Source organism: Platichthys flesus, chromosome 1 (genome assembly GCF_949316205.1).
Source record: "Platichthys flesus chromosome 1, fPlaFle2.1, whole genome shotgun sequence".
In the NCBI taxonomy this organism is placed as follows: Eukaryota; Metazoa; Chordata; class Actinopteri; order Pleuronectiformes; family Pleuronectidae; genus Platichthys; species Platichthys flesus.
The window spans coordinates 8897727-8923646 of NC_084945.1; the positions used below are offsets into that span (position 1 = coordinate 8897727).

The 25920-nt window shown below is 41.2% G+C and overlaps 1 protein-coding gene across 1 annotated transcript in view; it reads left to right on the plus strand.

Moving 5' to 3' along the window:
• Nucleotides 1-25920, plus strand: part of LOC133935858 (protein diaphanous homolog 3-like) — a 147335-nt gene that overhangs the window by 48708 nt on the left and 72707 nt on the right. The window contains exons 18-22 of the mRNA XM_062381283.1: nucleotides 9909-10004; nucleotides 11665-11759; nucleotides 14868-14969; nucleotides 17273-17512; nucleotides 20923-21052. Of these exons, the coding sequence (XP_062237267.1) occupies nucleotides 9909-10004; nucleotides 11665-11759; nucleotides 14868-14969; nucleotides 17273-17512; nucleotides 20923-21052 (663 nt within the window). The remainder of the gene's footprint in view (nucleotides 1-9908; nucleotides 10005-11664; nucleotides 11760-14867; nucleotides 14970-17272; nucleotides 17513-20922; nucleotides 21053-25920) is intronic.

Genomic DNA, 25920 nt, shown 5'->3' on the forward strand with positions numbered 1-25920 from the left:
TTGACACAGTATAAAATAAAACTTTTTAAGGACTAACTGGTGAGCAAGGTTTTTTTTTTTCACAAGGGGCTACGAATGACTTATCATCCTTATATGTTTCTGTGTGGATGTTAACACATTGGCATTCATGGTTGAAGCAGAGGAATCTTAATTGACGTCTAGAGTAAGCCACACATATTTTCCATTTTGCTCTGTTTATAGGGGAGGGTAGAGAGTTAGATCCTTCGCCATAGTGCTGGGAAAATGAGCAACAACATGAAGAGAGTTGCCCTTTTCGGCTAATAAATAACATCCAATTAGACGAAACCCTCAGAGTTCTCGAAATCAGTTTGCCATTCCTCCCCAGGAAACAGGCATCTGCTAATAACCCACAGATACAACACTGCAAGGGTGTTGCAGAATGCAAGTGTTAAAAATTAAGACATTAGCAACTCAGTTCTAACTTGTTTTTTAAATATTTCTGTGATTAGGAGTGTTGATTTATTATTCAAGCAGAGATGTTTAAGGGGGGATGTGAGCCCATTTTGTAGAAGTGTGATCTAAATAAAAATAAAGACGTCTCATTCAATTTGTGGGTTTTTATACATGAAGTGCAAACAGCAATTCTCCAAAAGACAAAGCCAAAGTCTACATACATATGTGTTAAATCTTATGTGTTATGAATATTTATATATTTCACTCAGCAATTAGAATGTTAGGATAATAACTCTCATGCAGTATGAAAATGAAAGTCAAACACAGTGACGGAGAAAAACACGATTAACCCTATTGATTAAAAGCATTTAATTTACTTTATCTTTTCCACCTCCGTAATATTCTGAATAATCGCCTAATAAACATAATAAAATCTCTTAAAGTTTTGAAGTAGTGCTGCCACGGTAACTTAACTAATACTGGAATTTGGATTCGGGTGCCAAAAATAATGTCTTTCAACATAGACACATGTTTACACATTTTTTCAAAAGGATACTGTAAACAGGGAGCCTGCTCAACCTGATGAGCTTGTACAGTTATGCCAGGTTTCCGCCTCCGAAGTCCATTATTTTTTACAATCTAATACCACCTGCTCCCCCGGGCGACCTATGTATGAAATCAGGTTCAGTGTAGATCCGTCCCTTTGTTGTAAATGTCTTCTCTGCTCTCTGTCCTGTCATTTAAGATTTTATGCGATTTTATGTGTGCACAGAAAGCACCTCAGAAGGAAACTTAGAGCAGTAAAGAAACCTCCATTAACCTGGGTTGAAGTGTAGCTAAAAGATACAGATGCATCTGGTGAAGTGGTTTCTTATGTCAAAGTTTCTTTGTTTTCCTGACATTTTTTGGCCAGTTATTAAATTCATTAATTTTCTATATGAAGGGATATTTCATTAGTTTCATCTATGTAAACATTTGATACAAGTATTTCTTTGAGTTGATTACTAGTAATCAGCGCTGGTGTGTTCCTCACTGCTGTCGTAACATTTTTTTATAATGTGGAGGTTAATAGCTTATTAAAATTTGTTTTACTAATGGATTTTGAGGTTGATAGGCAATTAATGATTGTCCATTTGTTCTGAACAGGTGTTCACACAGACAATCATTATTAAGCTTGTGACAAATATACATGGTGGATTGCTGCAGTTTGGCATTAAGGCTCCGAAAACAACGAGTTAAATTTTAATGAATAGCTCGTCAGAAATGAGGGCATGGGTGTTCCAACTTGATCAAGCTGCTTCACAAGCAAGTGTCCCCTTTTTCATGTCTCCTGCCATAGCTTTAAAGCTGTGCTCTCAGTGGAGGTCAGGCTCTCCAGATCAATGTAGCCTGTTAAAGAGAAAGTTGAGGAAAGACAAGCTCTCTCCCCACTGCTGACATGCTGTAAGAGATAATTAGACAGCCCATTTCCATATGATTATAATGGCCTGGGAAGGAAGCGTGTTTGTGTGGGTTTTTGTCAGTTTGCACAAGCACATTCGGGCGACCGCTTGATGGGAACGGCGGCCGTGCGTGGGCGGGGTTAAGCTCGTATGGGTGGTTGAGTGGTTTACGAGTGCACATGATCAAGGCTGGTCTCCTCCGTGCAGGTAACGAGCGCGGCCGCAGCTCGCAGCTTTTTGTGACTCTTCAAACTCAGACCGCTGTGACACACAAAACACGTCGCGATCACATAATCCTGCACTTCCAATCTGTCAGTCATCACAGCAATAACCCTCAGACCACCTCTAAATTGAAGCTGCTTAACATAGGCATGTACTGACTGGTAATTACTCTCATGGGCGAGGTGGGCGTATTTCTTAGAGCAGCGGCAGCTTTTGTGGACTGTAGTGCAGAGAACTTAGGAGACTTTCTTATTACAATGAGACAAAAGAAGACGAGGCGGCTGGTGGACACCTTCATAGAGGAATTATGAAGAGATTGAGGACTGGTGGAGGTGGGGATGAAAGAGCAGTGTAGTAGGAAGTGTATTCATTGAAATGAATGTCCTCCAAGGGGGTAAAAAGTCGAGTGAGGCATATTTATGAGAGTAACAGTCACATGTTGTTTTATTTTATTTTGATCTATACTTTGAGTTGTCTTGAACTCAAGACTTAATTTATCTAATTAGAACACTCAGCCCCATTAGGGTATGAATGAAATATAATGTTTAGGTTTCCTTGTGTGTACAATGATGGAAAACTTCAGGAGCTTTTACTAAGTTTGTGTTGAACCACTTTGTAGTGTCTCAGCATAGCTACAGGATCTCCATCTCATGCTATCAAGTGTTTAGTATTGCTCGCCACTCGTGCACATCTGTTCACGTCAGATGAACTTTCTCTCCTGCGTGTGTGTCTCTAGCTCTCGCTCTCGCTCGCCCTCCTCCTCTCTCCCTTTCTCCCCGCACTCCTCTAATGCTTTTTTTTGCGGTGACATTTTGAAGAACGCCATTAGTCCCATAATGACTTTTCATGTGGCTGCAGAAAATTTGGGCCAATACGAAGGATCTCATCACACACATGATCATTAAAGGCTCTCGTCATTGTTGGTGAAAGGGAGGCTCTGATCACATAATGCACAGTGCAATCAGTTTTTCACATTTGAGACTGTATGTGAACAAAGTACAATTATAAAAAATATAAGAGGTGGCAACAAAGCAATTACCTGGACATGTAATGGTGTCTTGAAAATGCTTTAAAATGTCACATATCCCTTGTTTGCCACAAAGACACACACTGCCTCTTAGCTTAATTTTCTTCTTTTTTGTGTGGTTTACATCCCTCTGTTTGTCGGCTTTCCTTCTTTCCCCTTTTGTCCCCCCCCCCCTCTTCTGCCTCAGTTTCTCAAGGATCAGCACCTCAATTTATTCCCAATTTGTGTTTTTATGTTCTCATATCACCAAAGTAATGGGCTTGCTCGTTAAAAACACATTTGCTTGTGCAACTTTATTTTTCTGCAGCAATTTTTCATCCACACATGTACATTTGTGTATGTAGGGCAGGGGGAAGTGGCGAGGGGCTGGATGTAGACATGTTTGCAACAGCGTGGGGAGGAGAGACAAAAACAACAACAGCGAAATGGCAAATGAATGATTTAGGTTGTCATCAATCCAGTGAATGACTTGGGGAATGTTGGGGTGGGCTTAACAGTTGCAGAGATAGAACCGGTGCTGTCACATAGTGAACTGAAATGGAGATAATAATGCCTCATACCTGATATGACAGAATAGTCAGAAAATACTCATTTTGGTAGACACACGCACACACAAACACACTTAGAGGCCATTTGTAGGTCTTCAAGAGGCCTTTAGAGGGCACTACTCCACTGAGAATAGAGGTGTTAGTAAAATCCACCCACACAGGCTGGTACACACTTATTAACAAAGGCTTCTAAATAATTAGAATTTTTTTTGAAGTAGCATCATTAATTTGAGTCCAGATTTGTGAATTAATTTAAAAGATACATATTTACATACACTACAGAGAGCATGCGAGTCTCTTTGTGGAGCATCGGCCGTCTCGAAGACACTGACGCTCACACAAGGGCGATTTTAGTGGTTTGTACTTAGAAATAATCTTGGTATAGCAGGAATAGAGGAGGAGAGGAGAGGAGAGAAAAGCTTAATGAAGTCTATTCATTTGCTGCTATCCGAATGAAAGTCTCCGACTAATTATGGCCCTGGGTCATCTAGTCTGGATCACAGGGAGAGGTGGCCCTGCATGGTTCACTTTGATTAGCTCACTCACAACACAGCACCTCACTTCATTACTCTGATCTCCCTCCCCTCCCTCCCTCCCTCCCTCTCTCTCTCTGTCTCTCTTTCTCTCTCTCCTTCTCTCCCTCTCACTGGTACTCGCACATCCACAACTCCAGATCAAGGGAGTTGTCCGTGTGTAAACAGGCCGGTCGAGCTGTCATGTCAACGTTAGTCAGGACGCCGGAGCGTGCGCGTTGACAGGGCAGGTGTGGGTCGTCAACACGGCTACTGGACGCACTAGATGTCTCCGGTGTGTTCTGTCAGGCTGACTCAAGTTCAGGACTTAGCTGGATCAGAACCACACAGTGAGTCAACAGTCAGAAACCACACGGCTGGTTTGACTGTTCATCTCCCCTCTGTTGACTGTAGAGTCGACAGATTTGTCAAAACGGTGGATTTTTTCACTTGCTCCAGACAACCCCCCTCCTGTGCATCAGATGTCTCATAGTGGATTTTGCTTCAGGCAATTGTGTGTGTGTGCGTGCATGTGTGTGTGTGCTCTTGCGTGTGTATGTGCGTGCGTGCATGCGTGATACATGTATGTTTGTGGGGCTTTGCTCATTGAATTGTGGTGGGGCCAAAAAATTATCCCTGTTACAGAAACTCCCCTAATAGCAGTGATTTAAAAGTTACCTGCATGACTGCCTTGATAGGCTGTTGGAAGGAACACAGTGATTTAATTACCCTTTGAAGACGGCTGCCCTCTCAACTTTCCCCTCGCTATGTGCCTGTGTATCTGCTTTCTCAGGGGGAGATGATCGTATCACTGTACCGCTCCATAAATAATGAAGCCTCATCAAGAGAAAAGTCAACTCGGGGTGTGATATCTCCTCAGGAAATAAGATAGTTGGACAAATATTGGATAAAATGATGCACTGGCACACAAACACACACACACAGTCTGTCTCCTGCCGTTCTCCCTTGTCAGTTCCTTATTCCACTTGATGTCTCTTAGATTATCTCTTAGATGAAGATTAGTATATCTTTTTTCCATTTTACGTAAGTGTATTGTTTTTTTTATACACCGATCTTTTAGGACCAGGAGACCTCCAGAGGTTAAACCTTATTCCTGAGGTCCCAGTAAGGTTAAGGTTGGTGCAAAGATGTGAACTGTGGTTACGTTAGGTTAAGTGTGTGTGTGTGTGTGTGTGTGTGTGTGTGTGTGTGTGTGTGTGTGTGTGTGTGTGTGTGTGTGTGTGTGTGTGTGTGTGTGTGTGTGTGTGTGTGTGTGTGTGTGTGTGTGTGTGTGTGTGTGTGTGTGTGTGTGTGTGTGTGTGTGTGTGTGTGTGTGTGTGTGTGTGTGTGTGTGTGTGTGTGTGTGTGTGTATATTTGAGGTGCTACTTGCTCGTCTCTGAGGCCTGCCTGTCATGTACAGCATCAGTCATGCTCTTTCACAGCAGTTTTATTTCATCCACCATTCCCTTTAGTGCTTTGATGGCACAATTCACTGATACTGCCTTGTGGGAAGTGCAACTGTTTGGGTAGCATGTGTGCACGCAGTGTTACACATTGACACTTTTTTGTCTAGTGCCTTTAAGCTGTGGCAGAGAATGGAACAAAGCCAGTCAGTAGAATTATTAAAAGTGAGGAGTATATAAAGCAGCTCCGAATCTTTTTCCAACCCTTTTTTCTTTTCTCCCAAAATGAATAAAACTTTTCCTTTCTTGTTTATCCAAAATCTCTTTTTAATCCAAGAAATGACAGGAGCACAAATTGGCTCATTTATTTGTTATTTTGTGCAGAGTGCAGGAAACATTTTCCCTGAAATGATACTACACTGCGGGTGGAGAACAATGTACAGTTCTTCTTTTCTTTGTCTACTGTTCTCTCCATCTTTTTTTTGTCCACAGTCTCGCCATCAAGTTGACATTTATCACAGGCGTCCATTAAGAGGCCTTAACTTGAAGGTGCATTGGAGCTACACTGCCAGCACTGTGTACTCTGGCAGGGCAGAGCAGAGCAGGCCTTTCAACTCGTGCTGTTTCCTCACTCTTTTTAGTGTTTGTCTCTAATGCACTGCTGTCTCCCATGTTGTAATGGAGTCCTTGATTCCCCTTTCTGCTTCATCTGATCTCAACCGTGGTTTTTCGGTGGCAACAATCGTAACTTAGCTTTTTTCTGTCGAGCTCACTCACAGTTTCTTCTTGCTCCGTCTCTCCACACAGGTTAAAAAGAGAATGACAATGATCTACTGCTGTATGCTGCAGAACTTGTGAGGTCATGGCTACCACATGGGAGGTTGTGGTGCTCGCAGCATTGATGCCGAAAGACTACTCGTTATTCTCTCGACATTCTTCACAGCTAACAAACAGCGAGCGGCTAATGAAATGCAGGAAATGCAAAGGCATAATGACGCAGGAAAAAAAGATGAGGCCCTTGGGAATATCAACATTTTCCTCAGATGTATCACAAACTTACAAAGGGAAAACTCTATGCGACAAAAATTATAATATATAATCTCACCATCCACTGAAAAATTAACCTCCGCGAACTCGGCAGTTTCTGACAACATGTCGAACCCTCCGAGCTTCAAGCACATTTCCACTTCGAAGGCTGTGAATGCCACAGGAGGGAGGCGTTCTTACGGACTCTTCTCAGGAACATGTGAGCGTGAAAATGACCCCATTTGAAAGTAGCACTAGTCCCATTGTAACTACACTGTGTCCGCTGCTTCTCTCCTACTGGTGCTCACTGATGTGATGCAGACTCCCCATTGCTGCGCACTCACAAGAGGGTTCTTATCTCCCCCGCTTCCTGGGTGATAGCATGATCTGATAACTACAACAGTTACTGCTCTGTCTGATTGATTAACCAATGACCTCTGACACCCTGCGGGGCATTTTAATTGGCTGATGTATAATGAGCTGGCTTCCCTGAAGAAGAGCTGTTTTAACACCAGAAAGGAAAGGGTGGGGATTGGACGATCTAATTATCTGATTTAACTGATAACACCTGAGGCGGCTTGGATTGTGTGTGTGTGTGTGTGTGTGTGTGTGTGTGTGTGTGTGTGTGTGTGTGTGTGTGTGTGTGTGTGTGTGTGTGTGTGTGTGTGTGTGTGTGTGTGTGTGTGTGTGTGTGTGTGTGTGTGTGTGTGTGTGTGTGTGTGTGTGTGTGTGTGTGTGTGTGTGTGTGTGTGTGTGTGTGAGCACGTTGGGTGTAAATAAATGAGTTTCTTTCAGACTATAAGTTATGATGGGTGGATCAATACAACATCTTAATGCAGTCAGCAGGAGACTTTCTAAGGCCGGCTCCTTATATTGCATTCAAATCTCCAATAACATAAAATTATACAGGCACAAATAAAAACTTAATCTCTATATGGTGGATTTACAGGTAAATATTAGCATCTTTACATTTCTTATTGATCTTATTTCTGCCTAATAACATGCCGTCTTTATATTTTATGCCCATGGAGTCAGTCTGGAAGGAAAAATAAATTGCATCATTATTTGTTAAACACTTCTCCACAAGAGGTTGGGAGGTGGTAGAAGAAACTGAAAATAGATAGAACAAAGTTTTGATCCTTTATTAGCGCAACCAATTTGTTTATTTCTGTTTGCATTTTGAATGTTTTTGTGTCTTTTATTAATCCTATTTAACCTTTCTCTCGACAAGGGAAAACAACAAGGGGATAATTACCAATGTATGACAATATCATGATAATAGCAAGTAGCTTACGTGATTCAAACACAAGATATTTCTTTAATGGAAAGAATCACTCATTCAAGGCTGTGGCTCAGGGGGCAGAGAGGAGGGTGGTTCTGTGTTTTCGTGTTATGATGTGGATTTGAAATCAGTATTAAATCTGATATTGTTGCCTCTGAAAGATGCTTAAGGCAGAGTCATCGGATGGCACTACAGTTCCATGGTAGATGTTAGCTCAGACCTCACAATACTTATTTCAAAGGTCTTGGGGCACTAAAATCCTAAGAACTGCAGCTGGAAATAGTTGAGGAATAATATTGTCTTCATTAAAGGCTAGTTGGACATTATTTTTATCTCATTTTATTCACGTGTTAAGTAGAGGAATACGCAGCTTTTTAGTCGCGATCGGAACGTGGTGTCATTTCCGGCAGGTTTCTGTGATCTGCCACTTGGAAGCCACGTCCACGGAGAGAGAGAAGGGAGAGGGGGAGGACTGCAGTGTTTGTGGGTGATTTCAGTGAGAGTCCATGATATGAAGCACAGCTCAGTTCTCAGTGGTAATGATAGGTCTTTCAAGTGTTTTTTCTGAGTGAAGTTGCCGTCAAATATTCATCAGAGATGAGTCCTTATTGTTCTAGAACTTCTATTCTTGGCTTGTTTGCTCCCGCTTGCCTCGTGTCCAGTTTTCATCGACCAGGCTGCTGTCATACATTTCTCTGACATGGTAAAAGCTGGTCTTTCCTGGGAGTGTTTTTTCCTGTGAGGGGGAATCCGCAGGTTCATAAACAATATGAACTCCTGAATAGATTGTGACCGATTCCAGGTCAGGGATGTCAGTGTCAAAGTGTTAATTTTTTAGGTTGAATTAGTTTAATATTCAGGTAAATCTCTTATGTTGTTTTCTACTTGTTTATTCATCCAAGTATTTTCCTTGTATGTTTTATAGCATATTTGTTGTTTCCTCACTTGAGTCTCATCATATTTCATGCTGCAGTGGACAGGATGGAGTCTTATGGAAATTTATGTTCACCTTGTTGCCGTTCTCTCTCGCCTCCCTTTTCCACGGTTCACATTTCCCATTGTCTTCCTTGTCTCGTCTTTTGCAATCCCCTTCTCCTACACATGAAAAGACTGTGAGGAGAGTGTACCAGCAGAGGAGCCACGTAAGTCCAAGAAAAGCTCAGTGTGTTGCCGTGTTTGTGTACTCTGGCGCGTGGTGGGTTATGCCATAGGTGTGCATGTTTGTGGACAATGCTAGCTGTGCTCCCAGCATACCTCCTCGCAATTAGATACAGGATCCCGGAATGAAGAACAAGCTCATGTGGAAAAAACAGGAATACCTCCTCTCCTCTCCTTTTCTCTCCCCTCTCAAACTCGCCATAATTACAGCACCAGGCAATTACCCAGCATACTCCTGGGATGCACATTGTGGTCTCTTAATCTGGTGTTTTAAATAATTAAACCAACCATGAACTCTGTTTTGTGTGTATCAAGAAGGCTGTGTATGAATGCACATATCTGTGTGTGCCTCTTTAGATTCTTGTTTTGCTGTTTGTGATCCTGAATCTTGTGATGCCTCTCCTACCAACCAATAGCTCTCTGGCAATCCCACCTACCTGGCTGCTTGTGACTTAGAGCAGATTTGCTTCATCAGTAACCTAAGCTCTGGTTTCGTGAATGAGACACCTACTATTCATATATTACTCTCTGTTGTGAGCAAAACATTCCCATAATCCCCTTCTCCGTGTTTTTGTAACAGCATGGCATCCTGTCATGGTGAACTATGTACTGCTTTTCACAAAAAAAGCATTTAATATGTTTGTGTGCTAACACAAACATATTAAACATACACAAACGCAACATTTTTTTAAATGGCTAGAATATTACAACTAAATTCAGTGTTCAACTTGAGAATCTCTACTTAATCCATCTTACAGTATCTGACTTTGTGTACATCATACATACGTCAGCATTACACGAAGGGCACACATCTGGGTAAATCTTGCTTCAGTGGGTTTTGTGATAATAATCCAGTGCTTTTGTCTTCATCAGCCAAAAAACAAGAGGAGGATCTGGAGGATAAGAAATCCATAAAGAAGAGAATTAAAGAGCTCAAGGTGCTCGATCCCAAGATTGCACAGAATCTATGTAAGTATTGGTTTGCTCTCGGCCCACTCCTCCTGCCACGGATGAGATTTATACTCATCCCTGAATCTCAATCTTTCAGTGTCGTGGGCCTGTCTGTAGATCGAGCCTCACTTTTGGACTTGAGCTCACCTGGGTCACTTGCTGTAATTCTTATGAGTTGTGTTTTTTTGATGTTTTAAAGTGATGTAAAGGGGAAATGCTACCAGACAGTAAGTTGCTTGTTGCTTTAGCAATTAAAGCAAGACAACTGCCTCAACATAACTTATGTCTTCACAAAGCTTGGGCTGGTATTTACTGACTCAAGCTGTCCAAGCCCGGAAAAAAACTAACGCAGCCCAAACCAAAACCTGACAGACTTTCTGTTTTTGTGTCCTAATCCGAGCCAGGCCTTATGTTTTCTATGATTTCAGGCATGTACCTGACCTGAACCCTGATATCATTTTAGAATTATCTCCAAACCTGTTGGGACTCCAGCTTTCACACTCAGATCTCTCTCAGACACACGCACAAAAGCAGGCATGCACGAACGCACGCATAGTTGGTTAAAATGGCTGTGTTAAAGCACCCCACATTAATGAGGAACCAGCTGATCTCTTAAGCACTCCCCGATCTTAGAACCTCATTGGCTTATATTATGGGGGAACTGTGACCTTTATTCCGTGTATTAAATGAAAATGAGAGTAATCAGCCAAGTAACAGTGATAAATTATTCAGCTGAAATTATAGAGCGGGTAAGTCTGCGGTTTGTGTTCCACCATAGGAGGTAAAGAGTTTATACTATGATTGAGAATAAGTATAGTTGCTTTCACTCTGTTGCTTGATTGATGACAAAACACTGCAAATATGTTCAATGTAATGATTTAGGATGAGTTAAAATGTCCTTTCAGCAATAAAGGCACAGAGATCAAGCTTTTACATATCTACTCATTAGTCAATTAGACCTCCATTAAATGCCATTTCCATATTGAACACTGGCTTCCCAACCCTTGCTTGAAGTTAAATCAGTAATTGCTAAGAATAACGTTTATTGCTCTAACGTTTCAGTTAGTCATGTACTGTGAAATCTGTCAAAGGAAATTGTGCAGTGCAATCAAATTCTCATAATTTGGTTTTGAGAATTCTGTGTATCAATTAGAAGCTGGAACATAAAATGGTAGTCAAAATATCACAGTTTTTACCTTTAGATATTACCGATAATCATTAAAATCCTGCATCATCTGGCTCCTGGCCTCTGCTCACGCATGTTGTAAATGTCAGGATCTTTTGAATGGTTCCACTAGCGAGGCTAATGACTTATCCTGACAAGGCATTTGCCATTCAGTCCCTGGTGGTACTTCTTGCTTGAGGATATCATGCTTGCTCAACCAGGGTAATTTTTCTTATCACTTTTTCTAAAAGAGTTTTTATGTGCGCCTGACTTCTGCATTGATGTATCTTTCATTTTATTTCTCTGCAGTTCTTTCTCGCGGCTCCTTTGTAATGTCCTTGAGCTCTTCTTCTGATCTCACATCTACGCATGTTTTTGTCCGGCTTTTAATCTTCTTTTACTCTACGTTTTTTAAGTTGTGTAGTTGTCTGGAATCGCCACCTTCATTTTTTTTTTTTATCATTTGTATATTTACCACAGCATTTGTTGTCTGTTTTGATTGTTTGTGTCTAGCTATCTTCCTGGGTTCCTTCCGTATGCCTTATCAGGAAATCCGTTGCATGATAGTGGAGGTGGATGAGGAGCAACTCACTGAACCTATGATTCAGGTAAAGCAGGTTTTATATTAAATGTGAAAGGTTTAGAGCTCGAGTTACCAATCTGACATGACACATGGGCAAACCACCTAACACCTAATTCTGAAAAGGGAATAATATTGGAAATTTTCTCAACCTACAAGTGCCACTGCTCAACTTGAGGCAGGAAGTATATTTTGAGTGTTGCCATTCTCCGATTCCTTTGCTCAGGTTCTTCAAGTCCTTGCAGAAAAGTTCATTTTTTTTCTTTTCTTTGTCAGGCGCATTGCCATGAAGTGACATTATTCATTTCAAATCTCTTTTTGTGAGAGAAGTCTTGTTTCTTCATCCTTCTACTGTCAAGTTTCCCCAGACTTGTTAAAGCTAGCAGGAAGAATATAATGACAATGTGAGCCACACCACCTCTTGTTGGCAAAATAATCAGACCCAATTACAATCACCATTAAGGCTGCACATATATTACTTGAGTTAAAACAGGTAATAATGTCTCTTTTTCTGTCTGTCTATTTATGTTTATTCTGTATTCTGCCTCTTAAACTTTATGAGCAAAACATATACTGTATGACGCTGTGGCGTTGTCTTGTAAAATATATTTTTTAAATGGAAAAAGTCGTCGATTTTTCCCATTCTGTAACAAATTAATATAATAAAACTGAAATATCTTATTCGCTAAAGGATCCAGATTTTCGGTTAGGTATTGGCCACAGTTTCAGTCATGAGTCTCTAGAAGCTTTGCAGACGTGGATTTGGAAAGTCTTATCGCATTATTCCTTAAAGATCCCCTCAAGCTCCGTCAGATTGGATGTTAAGCGTCTGTGAACAGCCATATTCAGGTCTCTCAAAAGATTTTTCACAAGGTTTAGGTCTGAGCTTGGACTGGGGCCCTTAGAGACAAGGAAAGACTTCCCAGTCCCAGAGCCTCTCAAACATTTTGGTGGCCAGACGCTTAAGGTATTTATCTTGCATAAAGGATCTATTCCTGTCCCTCCTTGCATAGCATTATCCTACTTCTACCATGCGTCAATGTCGGGATGATGTTGGCCAGGCAATGAGCCGTGTCTGGTATTTTACATCATCAAACCAGAGAATCTTAATTATCATGGTCTCTGAGTCCTCAAAATGCTGCTTAAATGGTGGCCAAGAATGACCGCTGGGCCAGAATGACCGGTGGGTTCTTGGTCTCCTCCCTGACTGAGGCCCACCTTGCCTAGAGGCTTCGAGGCACAGCAAATGGCCTGCCACCCTCCGTCTCAAACTAGGTTGTGTGAACAGTCTGCAACAATTGTCGGTGGGCCGTAGGCTGTTTAAAAACAATGTAAGGACAGAAGGTCAACAGTGTAGGAAGGGACAAACAAGTAAAGAAACTTTATTATCAATTCTGAAGGGCACTGGCAACTGGTGCCAGGAAGACATTTGCTCTACTTTTGCAGTTTTTGTGCCAACTTTGGAATCTATATTTTGTAAAGGCTAGAATTCAGGGGCCGTCTCGCAATTAAAGATTAAAAGTCTTGAAATGGCTTTAATCAAGGGCATGATTAAGCAAACTATAGATATATAGTCTATATTTGTGAAGAAACATTTAAATCATCTATAGATCACCACAATGAGTTGATGTCCTACATTTTGTACTCCACCAGTTGAGAACCTTTACTAATGATTTTAAGGAATTAAGATGGTTAACCTGTGATTTGTCAGTCTGGTTGTGAGTAAGCTGAGCTAAAACAAATCAGCTACGAATAAAGAATTAATTTGATCGATAATTGTTAATTACAACGCGCACATATAATCATCAAGGCCAAATCCATTATGGTACGTCAATAAAAACTGAGGTAATGGAAGTAGCAATTTTTGTCCTGACTCCAGGCATCAAAAAACAAATGTTCAACCCAATTAAAATGCATCAGACCGATGTATTTACCACACAATAGCAGTATTTGTTGAGATGGCTATTCCATTCAAATGAGAATGCAATGAGTGTGCCCTAAATAATTCAACATTTGTTCCTTTTGGCAGTCTGAAAAAGCCAATCACAATTTCACTTTCATTTGTCTATACACAATATATGTAGCCCTAAGGATATAGTTCTGTGTTTGATAATTAAATCAATTTTATTGCAGTTACAAAACTTAACAATTGAAACTCACCAAAACATGAACAAAACAGCAGTGGTTTAGATTTCTTTCTTTCTTTAGATTTCCTGAATAAAGGATGACGCTCATTTCTTCACCATTGATCTTTAAGCGCAGACATGGAATCACCGTTTTAATCCATATTTATGTAACTAAAGGTATAAACAGTCAAATTTTTTAGGGTTAAAATGATTGGACATTAACATGAAATTGAGGAAGATATATGATATGAAAGTTGTCAAAGTAGGTCTGTGACATCATCACCGCTAGGGTTGCAAAATTCCGGGAATATTCAAAGTGGGAAACTTTCCATGGGAATATACGGGAATAAGCGAAAATTGTGTGGGTAATTTATACTTACTGTATTTACCTTGTCATATACAGACATAAATATATACATTTTGTTTTGTCATAGGCTGATTTGAGCCCTGAGGAAACTTTGGGCACTTGACTATATGCTTCTGGATCTTTGTGTCATTCTCAACATAGGTCTTTGCACAGTATTTGCAAATGTACAGAGTCTTTCCTTCTACATTGGCTAGGGTGAAATGTCTCCACATATGAGATAGTGCACGTGGAAGTGTTCTGTACAATAAGATGAGAAAAAAGCTTGTAAAAAAACTTTAATGCAATGCCAGAGATATAAGTAGTAAGCCAAACAATGGGAATCGTCTTTAAAAATATTTACAATAGATGGATAAATGAATAGAAATAGGCTAGATGAACAGATGAACAAACCTCAATCAGCATGCTAATATATTTTCCCCAGTAATATCATCGAAACTTACCTGACTATTCCTGCACACTACAGCAGGCCTCAATAGCCCTGCTGCAGTGTGCAGGATGCTGGGAATTATCTGTGCATGTGATAGAGAAATGCACAGTGGAGGGTTGAAAATATTTTATTCCGGTTGGGCTTTTTAAATTGTTCTCTACTTTACTTTCCTCTGTGCCACTTCTCACTTGCTTTCTTCCTCTCTCTTCTTTGTAGAACCTGGTGAAGCATCTGCCGGAGCAGGAGCAGCTGAACGCCTTGGCCAAGTATAAAAACGAGTATGCAAATTTGTCAGAGCCTGAGCAGTTTGGGGTTGTGGTGAGTAAATACAATCGTACACAAACATAAAACTGTGACCTACCCACCAGCTGATTCTAGCACTACCAACATGTACAGACACAACCACAGACAATAATTTTATTTCTTACATAGTATGTTGGTTTAATTGGAAAGACTTCTGACTACATATCTGTTTTATTTATCAATTTGAAGCAACGTCCATAAAGTAATTTAACGGCAGATATGTACATGGTTTTATAAAACCGGCTTTATTACTATTTTAATGTTACAGTAATGTGAACTTGTCTTTTATTCACATTAAATCTTTCCCTGGATGTCTGTCTTTCTCTCTGCACTTTCTCTCACACATACACACAAACACACACACATACACAGACGGGACACCTGTGGACTTCTGTCCTAATTTATCCACATTAAAAAGCAGCACTGCTTAGCTTTTTTAAGAATTATGCATTAGCGGTTTCTAGCAGTTTTTGTTGGAATTTTGTGTTTCTGCCTAGCAACCTGGTTGCTGACAAAACACACAATAACACTGTTTGTAATCACCCATGAAAGAGAGTCTGAATGAAAATGAAGCGACTGAGCGGTTAGGGGGGGATAGAGCCTGCTCAGCTGTTGTGTGTGGCTCATCAGGGAGTCATAGAACAAAGGGGAGCGTACTTACATAATGTTGCTTTGCTGCTGTGCCTGCTTGGGCCCCATCAGATGCTTCCACCTATCGAAAGTTCAGGTTCAAATGGAATTTTTAATTTGCAATTGTGCAAACACATGCATTTTATCTTTTCCTCCTCCTTTTTTTTTTTTTTTGGACAATATCTGCAACTCTTGATTTGAACTCTACGTTATGTGTCTAATCCATGAACTGATTACTTTATACAAGTCCTCATAGTGCTTTGGACACATGGGAAATGTGGTTGTTTTAAATGTATTTTTGGAACTACATGAAAAGATCTTTGTGACAAGAAGTCAAAAAGGCCAAAACAGAGTCTTGATCTTCCAGTATTTCCATCAGACTCCATGTTATTCGATTAAACCTTCTACTAGTTTTACATTTCTAAACTTGTAGTGTAAAAACATGCAGTACAGTAGCTTTTATTGCTTTACATGAATTGTGCTTGATGACTTGCCGTCTCTGGAATTTGAGGGATCACTGTGTTTACCAGCATGTGCATCCTCCGGGGCTCGGCTGCAGTCACGCTCCTAATGACTGGCAACTCTTTGAATCAAAGACTTTCATCTGGGATTTAAATCGATGTTGACACTCTACAGAGACATTTATTGCAAGATGCCAGAAATATTTTCTCACTTTATTTTGTTCCACTATTGGATGCATATGATTTAAATTGACTGTTCATACTCCTAATATGTGAGGAACGTCAACAGCCTACTGCCTCCCTGAGCTCATTTTCCATAATGTCATTAATTTTGTTATGCTGTGTTTTATAATGTATCAAACCCTCCCCTCTCGTTGTAAACCGCACAGCTTGGTCCAGCGGTCATCATGGAAACAACAGCTGCACTCGTTCACTTCACTTTGCACCCGATCACATTAGGCTTCTTTTTTTCCCTTGATGTTTTTGTCCTCACCATAATGTTCCTATAATTGATCAGATCCTTTGGGCTGTGTTTGAGTATTATGTATTTTTTTTATAATTTTGTAATGTTCACCTGCCCTCTTTCCTATCCCTGCTGTCCTCTCGTTTACACACACAAACACACACACACACACACCCTGACACACACTAACAGACACTCACTCATGGACTGAAATAGTAATTTGATAACATTACAGTAGCTATAATTAAACCCTTGATGGAGGACATCAAACTGCACAGCCAGCTGTTGTGTGAAACAGACAATTCGAACCTGCACCCTCCTCTCCGCCCTGCACACATACACAATCACTGTTGTGGCCAGGCCCTGGGCCCAGTGCAATATTTTCCAATTTTCTCTAATTGTGTGAGAGTGGTAATCCTAGGCAGCCTATTGTATATTCCACCCCCTCCGCTGCCTGCCCTATATGGACACAAAACTCTACAATTAACTTACCAGACCTGGGTCCCAAATCAAATCACTGCCAGCATCTATTACTACTGCCTAGCAACACTTTCCACCATGCACGTTGCATGAATGCCTTCCTAATCAGATCGGCTAAATGTGAGTTTACCTAGAGTGTGTTTTTGCTTTCTATAACTTTGACTATGTGCTTTGACTTTTTTCTCTCGGTTTGATATATTTTCCTTACTCTTGCTTCACTCCTCTTTTGTTTTAATATGTTTGCAATTCTCCTTCTCATACTATTCTTTTTCTCCTTGTTACAGATGAGCAGTGTGAAGCGTCTGCACCCTCGCCTCAGCCACATCCTCTTCAGACTGCAGTTTGAGGAGCAAGTAAACAACCTGCGTCCAGATATCCTGGCTGTAAACGCCGCCTGTGATGAGGTCAGGAAGAGCAGCTCCTTTGGCCGCTTGCTGGAGCTGGTGCTGCTGCTGGGGAATTACATGAATGCAGGCTCTCGAAACGCCCAGTCTTATGGCTTCGACCTCAGTTCTCTCTGCAAGGTAAGGGTTAAAATGCTGACCTTATTATCTATATCTATAACTGTTCGCATACAGCATGTAGACCTTTAGTCAACCACTGGAAGTGGTTCAACATGAGTGATGTTTGCATAGCACATCCCACGTCGACATTTTTTTCTTTCAACGATACACAGATGTGTCCTGAGATGGATTGTGGTAACAGAAATAAAACGAGAGCATTATCACTCTTAGTCTATGTTTGATTAAAAGTCCAGTTATAAAGTATACAGACTATTTTAAGATCCTTGAAGGGTGTCTGCCGTATCTTTCAGTTTTACATATGTGTTTTCCAAAACCTTGTATTTTAACATAACATAACATATATAATATCGATACTGTAAATAAAAGCTTAACTAATCAATAGAATTAAGCCTGGGGAAAGAGACAATTTGTGTGTCATAAACTGTATAAAAAGACAGATGGTGCATCTCACTTCCTCCACTACCCAGTAATGAAGCCAAAATATCCCAGATACGAACGCTGCCATCTTGCACCGAAGACGTCACTTGGAGCCAGAATCTGCGTAGTAGTGTTTGGGGGATGGAGCCGTTATAGTGATATCCCATCGATACACATGCACAACTACCCTCAGTCAGTCTCTGCTGTTTCACTCCTGTTTTTATTTATCAAGTAACAAATTAGAACTGAACTTGAAAAACATAAAACTAAATTGAAAGAAATACTTTTTTCTAGTTTGGCCAATGTCCAATCCACTGACATGGAGGAGGCAGGGTCTACGACCTACACTGCAGCCAGCTACCAGGGGTCGATCAAGATACTTTGGCGATACATATTTACACTTGTGTGTCTGGATTTTTTCTTTTTTGACTAACGCCGGGTTGACACCGGGCGCGGTAGCAACGCCGAAGCGCCGCTGTTATCAGCCTGCAGTAAAAACGGCATTTAATTTTTTTTTCAAGCATATATTTACTTGTTGCTCCAAAAGTAACTGCAACAGCGTCCCAACATTTGTCTTTCTTGGTGTTGTCTTTATACAACATGTTAAATTATTAATTTAATGTCATCCATGTTGAAGACATTTTCTGCTGTTTACTCCGTTAAATGTCGGGTGTCGAGGGTAAATGACGTATTCTCCACTCAAACCTATGTGGAGAATACGTAGCCCCCCCCCCCCACCTCTCTTTTTTTATCTTTGTGACTGCTTGTGTGGCTGGTGAATACAAAGTATGGGATGCATATTTGATAATTAATCTCACATAAAATATGTCGTCAATATTGTTTAAAATAATTTTTCAGTGTGTTTCCTGTCGCGATACGCTTGTGTCAAGCGGAAAAAATAGACTCGACGCCGAAACGATGGCTGCACGGCGCGAGGCAGCCGCGGCGCAATGCTACGCTTCAGCGTCCGGTGTGTTCAGCACATCGATTTAACATGGGAGTGGATGGGAGCCAGTGGATTGGCGCTGCGCTTACGCCTTGCTTTGGCGTCGCTTCCGCGTTAGCCCTATCAGTTAGCTGATCTGAAGACTCTGCTGTGATGAGACACTTTGTTTGAAACTGTTTCATTTGATCGAACACCATCAGCCCCACAAGACAGCTCCCCCCCCCCATCTGCTCCCATCTATCAAAGCAGCTGGAACCCAGGGAATTCTTTATTCTCATTTTCCTGCTCCAAATATATAATTGAGGCTGTGAACAATATTCCTTTTTAAAGTTCACACACCCTGCAGGACTCCACAAACTGAACACGGTGAATGTCTGTACCTGTGGATTTTCTATGGCATTAAGACGGGACTTTAAGTTGTCCTGTATGATAGTGATTGTGACAGAGAACAGGGCGGTTGTCTAGAGACTCCGCCAGTGGTTACTTTACAGCTGGTGGCACATTCACTGCAGTTTCCACAGTAACGACCACTGCAGCCATTCATCACTGCCACCTCTCTGCCCTGTTAGACTTGGGTGCTTATGTTCATATAAACACCAGTGCACGTCTGCACACAAACACCGGCCCCATACATATATGAATGATGGATTTGCTGCATTAACAGGACTGTAATACAATCAGGTACTAGAAGCATGTGAAGGAGAAACTTTTGCATCAAGCCCCTTTCTATTGCTGCCCCTCCGTTTCTTAATCTGTCGTACTTGTATGTTAGGGGACCGAGGTGTGAGTGGATTTCAGAGGCAGGATATATAGAGGAAGACATCACCTGTCATTCCTGTTCCTGAATTTGACAACTTAATTCCACAGCACACTCCACGGCACAAGAAAATTGCCCCTAACCCAATTGAAAAAAGAAAAAAATTTTACATTGTCAACTATGATTACCATCCATCTAAAATCAAAGATGGACCTTTTGTGAGTGAGCACTTTAAGCTTTTGAAAAAAAAAAAAAGGGAAAACAGAAATGAAATGAGAGATGAGACTGTTTGATTAGAGGAGATAATACAAACATGATTAAACCCAGCGGGGCTGAGTACACTGCTGTCTACCAATAGATCACCTAGAGAGATACACAGCAATGCACTCCACAGGAGGGATGTTTGGCGGGGAAACAGAGAGACATCTTGGAATTAGACTGTAAAAGAGCCATGATGGAAATTTATCAGAGAAATTGAAAAATTGTTACGTGTGGGGAAGAGCGGCACGCAGCGCTCAAGAGGTCATCACATCGTGAATGTGCCTTCGCCGCATGACTAGGAAACGGGAAATCATGCCAGGCACTGTCAACACTCTCATTTAAAAGAGCCACTGAAAAGGTTTACAGCAGCTGAATGAGGGCAATGCCACACGCTCCTTTGTCACACAACAACCAGACGATGTGGGAACAGACAACAACATCTCCTGCTAGTTCTCTGCTGTGGCAGAGGAGTCTGTTTATGCCTTTGCAATAGCGGCAGCGTTGGCCACAGAGACATTATGTTCCCAGGGTCGACATCCATATATCCATCCCACTCTTGTGAACTCAATATCTCAGCAGCACCTTGAAGAAATTTCTTCAGATATGGTACAAATGCTCCCCTGACGTCAGCGATGAACTGATTAGATCTCGGTGGTAAAAGGTCAAAGGTTACTGTGACCATAAAGAAACCTTTCACGTGGCCATAACTCAAAGAATGTATTATGACACAATTTCACGTCTAATCTAATTTAATGCCTAATTGGATGGATGGTGATGTGATAACATTTTATTTTCAAAAGGTCAAAGGTAAAAACATTACTGAGAACATTTTCAACCAACAACAAATCCGTACTTGTCAGACTAAGCCTGTGACATTTGAGATAACAAGGGAAGTTTGAGGTACCACTTACTCTGCTAATCACTCTTTAATACATGTTTACATTTCAAAATACCAGATATCAAATTCAGCCCTTCACTCTCATTGGCCTGTATGTGTAACTGTGTTTGTGTGTTTGTGCTTTACTACAGCTGAAGGACACAAAGTCAGCGGATCAAAAGACCACATTGCTCCACTTCCTGGCACATGTATGTGAGCAAGATTTTCCTGATGTGATCAAGTTCGTTGAAGACCTACATCACGTGGACCGTGCTAGCCGAGGTAATGTACATTGTTATTCACATGCACAACCCTGCACACATATGCACATAATGTTCTGGTACATTAATTATGTCTCAGAGAAAAAAACTGATTTAATTTGATAGATAGAAAAAACAAAGGACTTTACTGGTTTCCTGCACCAAGGCACCTCACATCATTTATTGTTACTCTTTTTTAGGCATGCAAGGATCACTATGCACAGCGCTGCTTGATAATTTCAACACCACGTCTACCTCCCCCTCTCCCTGAGCCGATACCGCGGTGTGATTATTGCTGTTATTTTGGTTTCCTGCTGGTGTCAACTTAAGTTTTTTAGCTTACCCATTGTGCAGGGAGTCTCATCTATTCCCTGTCAAATCAACACCCCTGGCAATATCTACCAGCAGGGACATTGCCAACTGGTCCAATGAATGCGAAATTAGTAATCAAATAGCTGGACTATTCTTTGAGCAAACAAATAGAATACAGGCACAAAACTATATTGTTTCTTTTCTCTCTTCCCCCCTCTGTTTTGCAACTTTGTTTGACAAGCTGTCTGGAACAGTTCAATGAGAAAAAGGCTTTTATGTTATCATCTGTCCAGCATGTTGTTTAGGCAACTGAGGGCACGCTATTAAAACTGAGAACTGAATAATATTTTAGAAAGAACGCTTTGGCTCCTTGTTTGATGGTGGCCATTAAGCGTTATCGCCTGGTATAAACAATAGTAATGGTGTGGTCAATGGCAGTGGTAGATGATTGGAAAGGTGAGCGTCATGAAAAGATAATGAGCTCCGTGGGTCGCCCAACCATATAAACGACTGACATCACCAACTTAATCACATTTTAACATTGTGTCATTTCATATCTCTTAAGTTCAACCATTAATGTCGATGGAAATAAATTACTTTTACATGAGCGCCTGCAAAATAAGCTCAATGGTTTTGGTGGTTGAGAGACTGTTTTGAGATCACTGCACTCAAACACACTAGTAGTGTAGCATGGAAAGGACTTTCAGTCGCATTCAGTTTTTATATTGTCTTACATTATATTTTATTAATGTTGCAAATGATAAGCAATAGATTTTTGAATTTGTGCAGAGGTCCTCTATTAAAGTTTGTGGTTTGGAGAGAAACCTGATGTCCTACAGAGAAAGGAATGGACCATTATTCTCTTTATTCTTTAAGTTCCACTCGTACCTTTCTACATTTATAACTCATTAGGGATTATTCTCAGATTAGCTGCGTGTTTATTTGTAAATACACGCATTATATAGTAACAGGTTTGCTGTCTTTTGCGCAACTTTTTGATACTAAGCCTTAATCTTCTGCTATGGCACATCTACAAGAGCTTCGGGCTTATTTTTCAAGACTGTGTCGGGTCAATATACATTTTAAATGTAGCGTCAATTTGTGTAGGTTCAACACAAATAAGCTGTTTTCTGTATCATCTGCGGTGCAGGCATTCACACACATGCGCAGACACAAACATCCTCACTTTGTGCTTGGAGTGTGGTCAGTGTTATCTAGAATATGGTAAAGGTCACAGGCAAGCGGGGACACACTGGGGTGGCCAGAGGAGAATTGGTCATGATGTTTTTTGCTCATATTGCCATGAGCGAGTCTCAGGCGTAAGCGGTGAGCAGCATCACTTACTGCTCATGTTGTGGACATCTGAATCTGTTCACAAAATTAATTAAGGGATCTTAACGTTGATTACGGGAACCAAATACGTCCACATAATTAAATCATTGAGGTTAAGGTGAAGACACGTTTTCCCTTTCCTCAGAGTGTGTAATGTTTTTTTTGTGCTGTAAAAGTTCTAAAAAATAGCACAAACTCTAGGTAAAACAGGTAAAGCTTGAGCAGAAGCCAAACATTTCCTACATGTGCTGGCTGCGGTTGACCAATCACAAGAGAGTGGGCGAGCCGGACGATGCGGATAATAGTTATCCATGCACAAGCGGTTATTCTGTCACAACATGTTTCTGTGGTTCCGGAGAAGATGGTATCCACTGCACTGTTCCCAGCAGGAGTAAGTGAAGGACAGGGTGAGAACACATAGCAGGACTGACACATGCTACTTTCATGTTTTAACTCTTCCTCGTAAGGTTTTGTTGGGGTTTGATAATCTGTGGATAAGGATGCCCCATTGAGTTTCACTTCCCATGAGCGTGCTGCGAAACCACAAGTCTTTAGCCAAGTCTCATCGTGACAGGGTGTGATCAATGGGAAGCACACTTCTTGGATCTCTCCTCAGGCTTTGTTCATGTGCTTACCTGATTGACCACAAGCTGAGTATATATTTGCATCTTGATAGATGTCGTCCTCTTCCTCCGTCACTGTCTTCCTCTGTGTTTCTGTGCCATCAAGAGATGCACTCACTAAGTGTCTCAGCTCTGAATATGTAGTGTTCAGACACACGAATCCCATTTCGTCTTTGTAAACCATGCTCTTGAGTGGCTTCCTTTTCATCAGGCCTGACAGTCATTCGGGAGGCCTGAAAATACGCTAAAAGGCTGCATTACATTCATAGACACTCACCAAAGAGCTTACTTGAGCATGAAAACAAGGTTGGATCGAGGTAGCAGTAATGATTTGTGCTTCTGTTGTAAAAGCTGCAGTCTTTTGACTGTGTGTGTAACATAGACTCCCTTTCCCCCCCCCCCCCTGCCAATCCCATCTCTCGTGGAAGCAAAACTGCAGCTTATTTCAGGGTTCCTTTGTGTCTGTCTTCTTATTTCTGCTACTATCTCTTCTCTTCAGCATCATAGTCATTATTTCTCCTGACATGGAGAAGCAGTTCATGTGTGCTGCCTCTCTCTATCATTTCCCTTGTTCCTCTGCCAGTCTGTCTGTCTGTGTCTGTCTGTCTCTCTTTGCTTTTTCATTCATCAGTTTTGCTCTTCTTCCCTCTTCCGTCCTATTTCTATTTTTTAGTCCCTCTTCGGAAACATGGATTATACACAGCAGGCAGGTTTGATCCATACGGGTGTCTGTTGTGCGGCACTTGGTGAAATCAGGCAAAGCATAGAGAACTACAGTATTAATGTGTGAAACCAAGCTCCTTCAGCTTCACAGCTCTTCAAATAGTGCCTGTCAACAGCAGAGGCATCTCTAACTTGGAAAGCTTTGCATAATACTAAAGAGACATGTCTGCATTAATTTTATTTTGCAGTAAAGATGGAAAAGCTGCTTTGGTTCAGTTTCTGTTCAAGGATCTAGGGCCCTGAGGAGTCATTAAGAAGTAATACGATGGCTCAAGTAAATTGAGACTGTTCTCGATCATGCGGCTGAAGCTTTGCTTTGCCACATGCAGTATGAGTGACGAGCCTCAGTTTGAAAGTATTTAGAATTAGCAGTGCAAACTTGAAAATATAGCCACCTTCATGCTCTTTTTGTCTGTAGCAGGTGCAGATTGAGTGTATTTTTTTCACATTACGATTTCCATAGTTCCCAGCCCCTGGCACCAGTAGTCTAGTCACACCTGTCTGTCAGGCTTTGGCCTCCGAATGCATATCTGCCTTTTTCAGTCTCTTAATTTCCATGCATCAAAGGATGATCTATAGCTGAGCACTGCATGCAGCGGGGCTGTTTGTGAGAGAGTATGCATGGTTGTGTGCTCCACTCAGTCTCATTTATAGCACAGCAGGTTGGCAGGGTAATAAAAGGGTGTCAATGGGGGATTTGACCTCTGCAAATATTCCAATTATTATTCCGCTAAAACATCCTACATCTGTCTGCAGCCCCTCTAGACCACGGAGGCATTCAGGCCCCACTGCTCATAAAAAGCACTCACACTTTAACACACCACAAGAGAAAGGCCACAGCAGGATGGCAAGAGTGAACAAGAAGGACACAGACGCACCCTTTCATGTTCTATCTCCCGCTCGGCTTGTCATTGTGCCACTGAGGATTTATTTGTACTATTCTGTATATGACAAACATCCGTATAGAGCACATACAACACATTTCTGTTTAGCTAAACATCCCAGCTGCTATACAACCACTGCTCTCCTGAAGCTTTTGACACCTGCATGTCTCCTCTTGTTCACATGCCCTTCTGTGTGAGCGAGCATCATCACAAGAGCCTCCGGTTTGAATTGTGCAGCTAAGAAAAGAGAGAATCCCGATCTGTTCTGCTCTCTATCTCACCCTTCCTTGCACTTTTCACAGCCAGAGCATCATCACAAGGCTTTAAGCATTTCTATTAACAGACCACCTGTCTGGCTACCGTCCACTGCTGCATGCTGCCCACACCACATTCAGCAGAGAGCGGTTGCTCGGTTTCGCCGTAGGCTTCTGTTTTGTGTTATGTTTTTTTTTTTTTTTGATGATGATTTTAATGGGCATGAAACAGCAGGTGAAGTGTCGGTTTCTGATGGTTTACTAGCACATCTATCATACTAATGACATCGGCTGTGAAATCATTGATTATTTGGTCAAAGGTTTATAGTTAATATAGTTGAGTCTTGACAGAATCCAGAGAATTTCTGTAAAAAGATCACTAGGGTTTAAGCTGCGAGGAAGATCAGCATAGAGACCTTGATAGTATTTCCGGTTTGTTAATAGAATTTCTTTAATTTTTTTTTTGAGCTTGTGCTTCTTTTCAGCGAGTAAAAATGTCACTTATTGTGTTTGGATTCCTTTTATGTTCGGATTCCTGTTATGTTCTTAAAGTGCTGCTGTCCTTGTTACAGTTAATTGATGATTTTGGTCAGGTTTGCAGTCTCAAGTCCACAACACATTTCAAACACATTATCATTATTCACACCCTTTGACTTTTTATTTATAACCTGACAAAAACCAGGACATTATGCGGGATACAGAATAAGAGATACCTATTCATGTTCTCATGTGTTCTAAAATAAATAATGATAGACATTACTT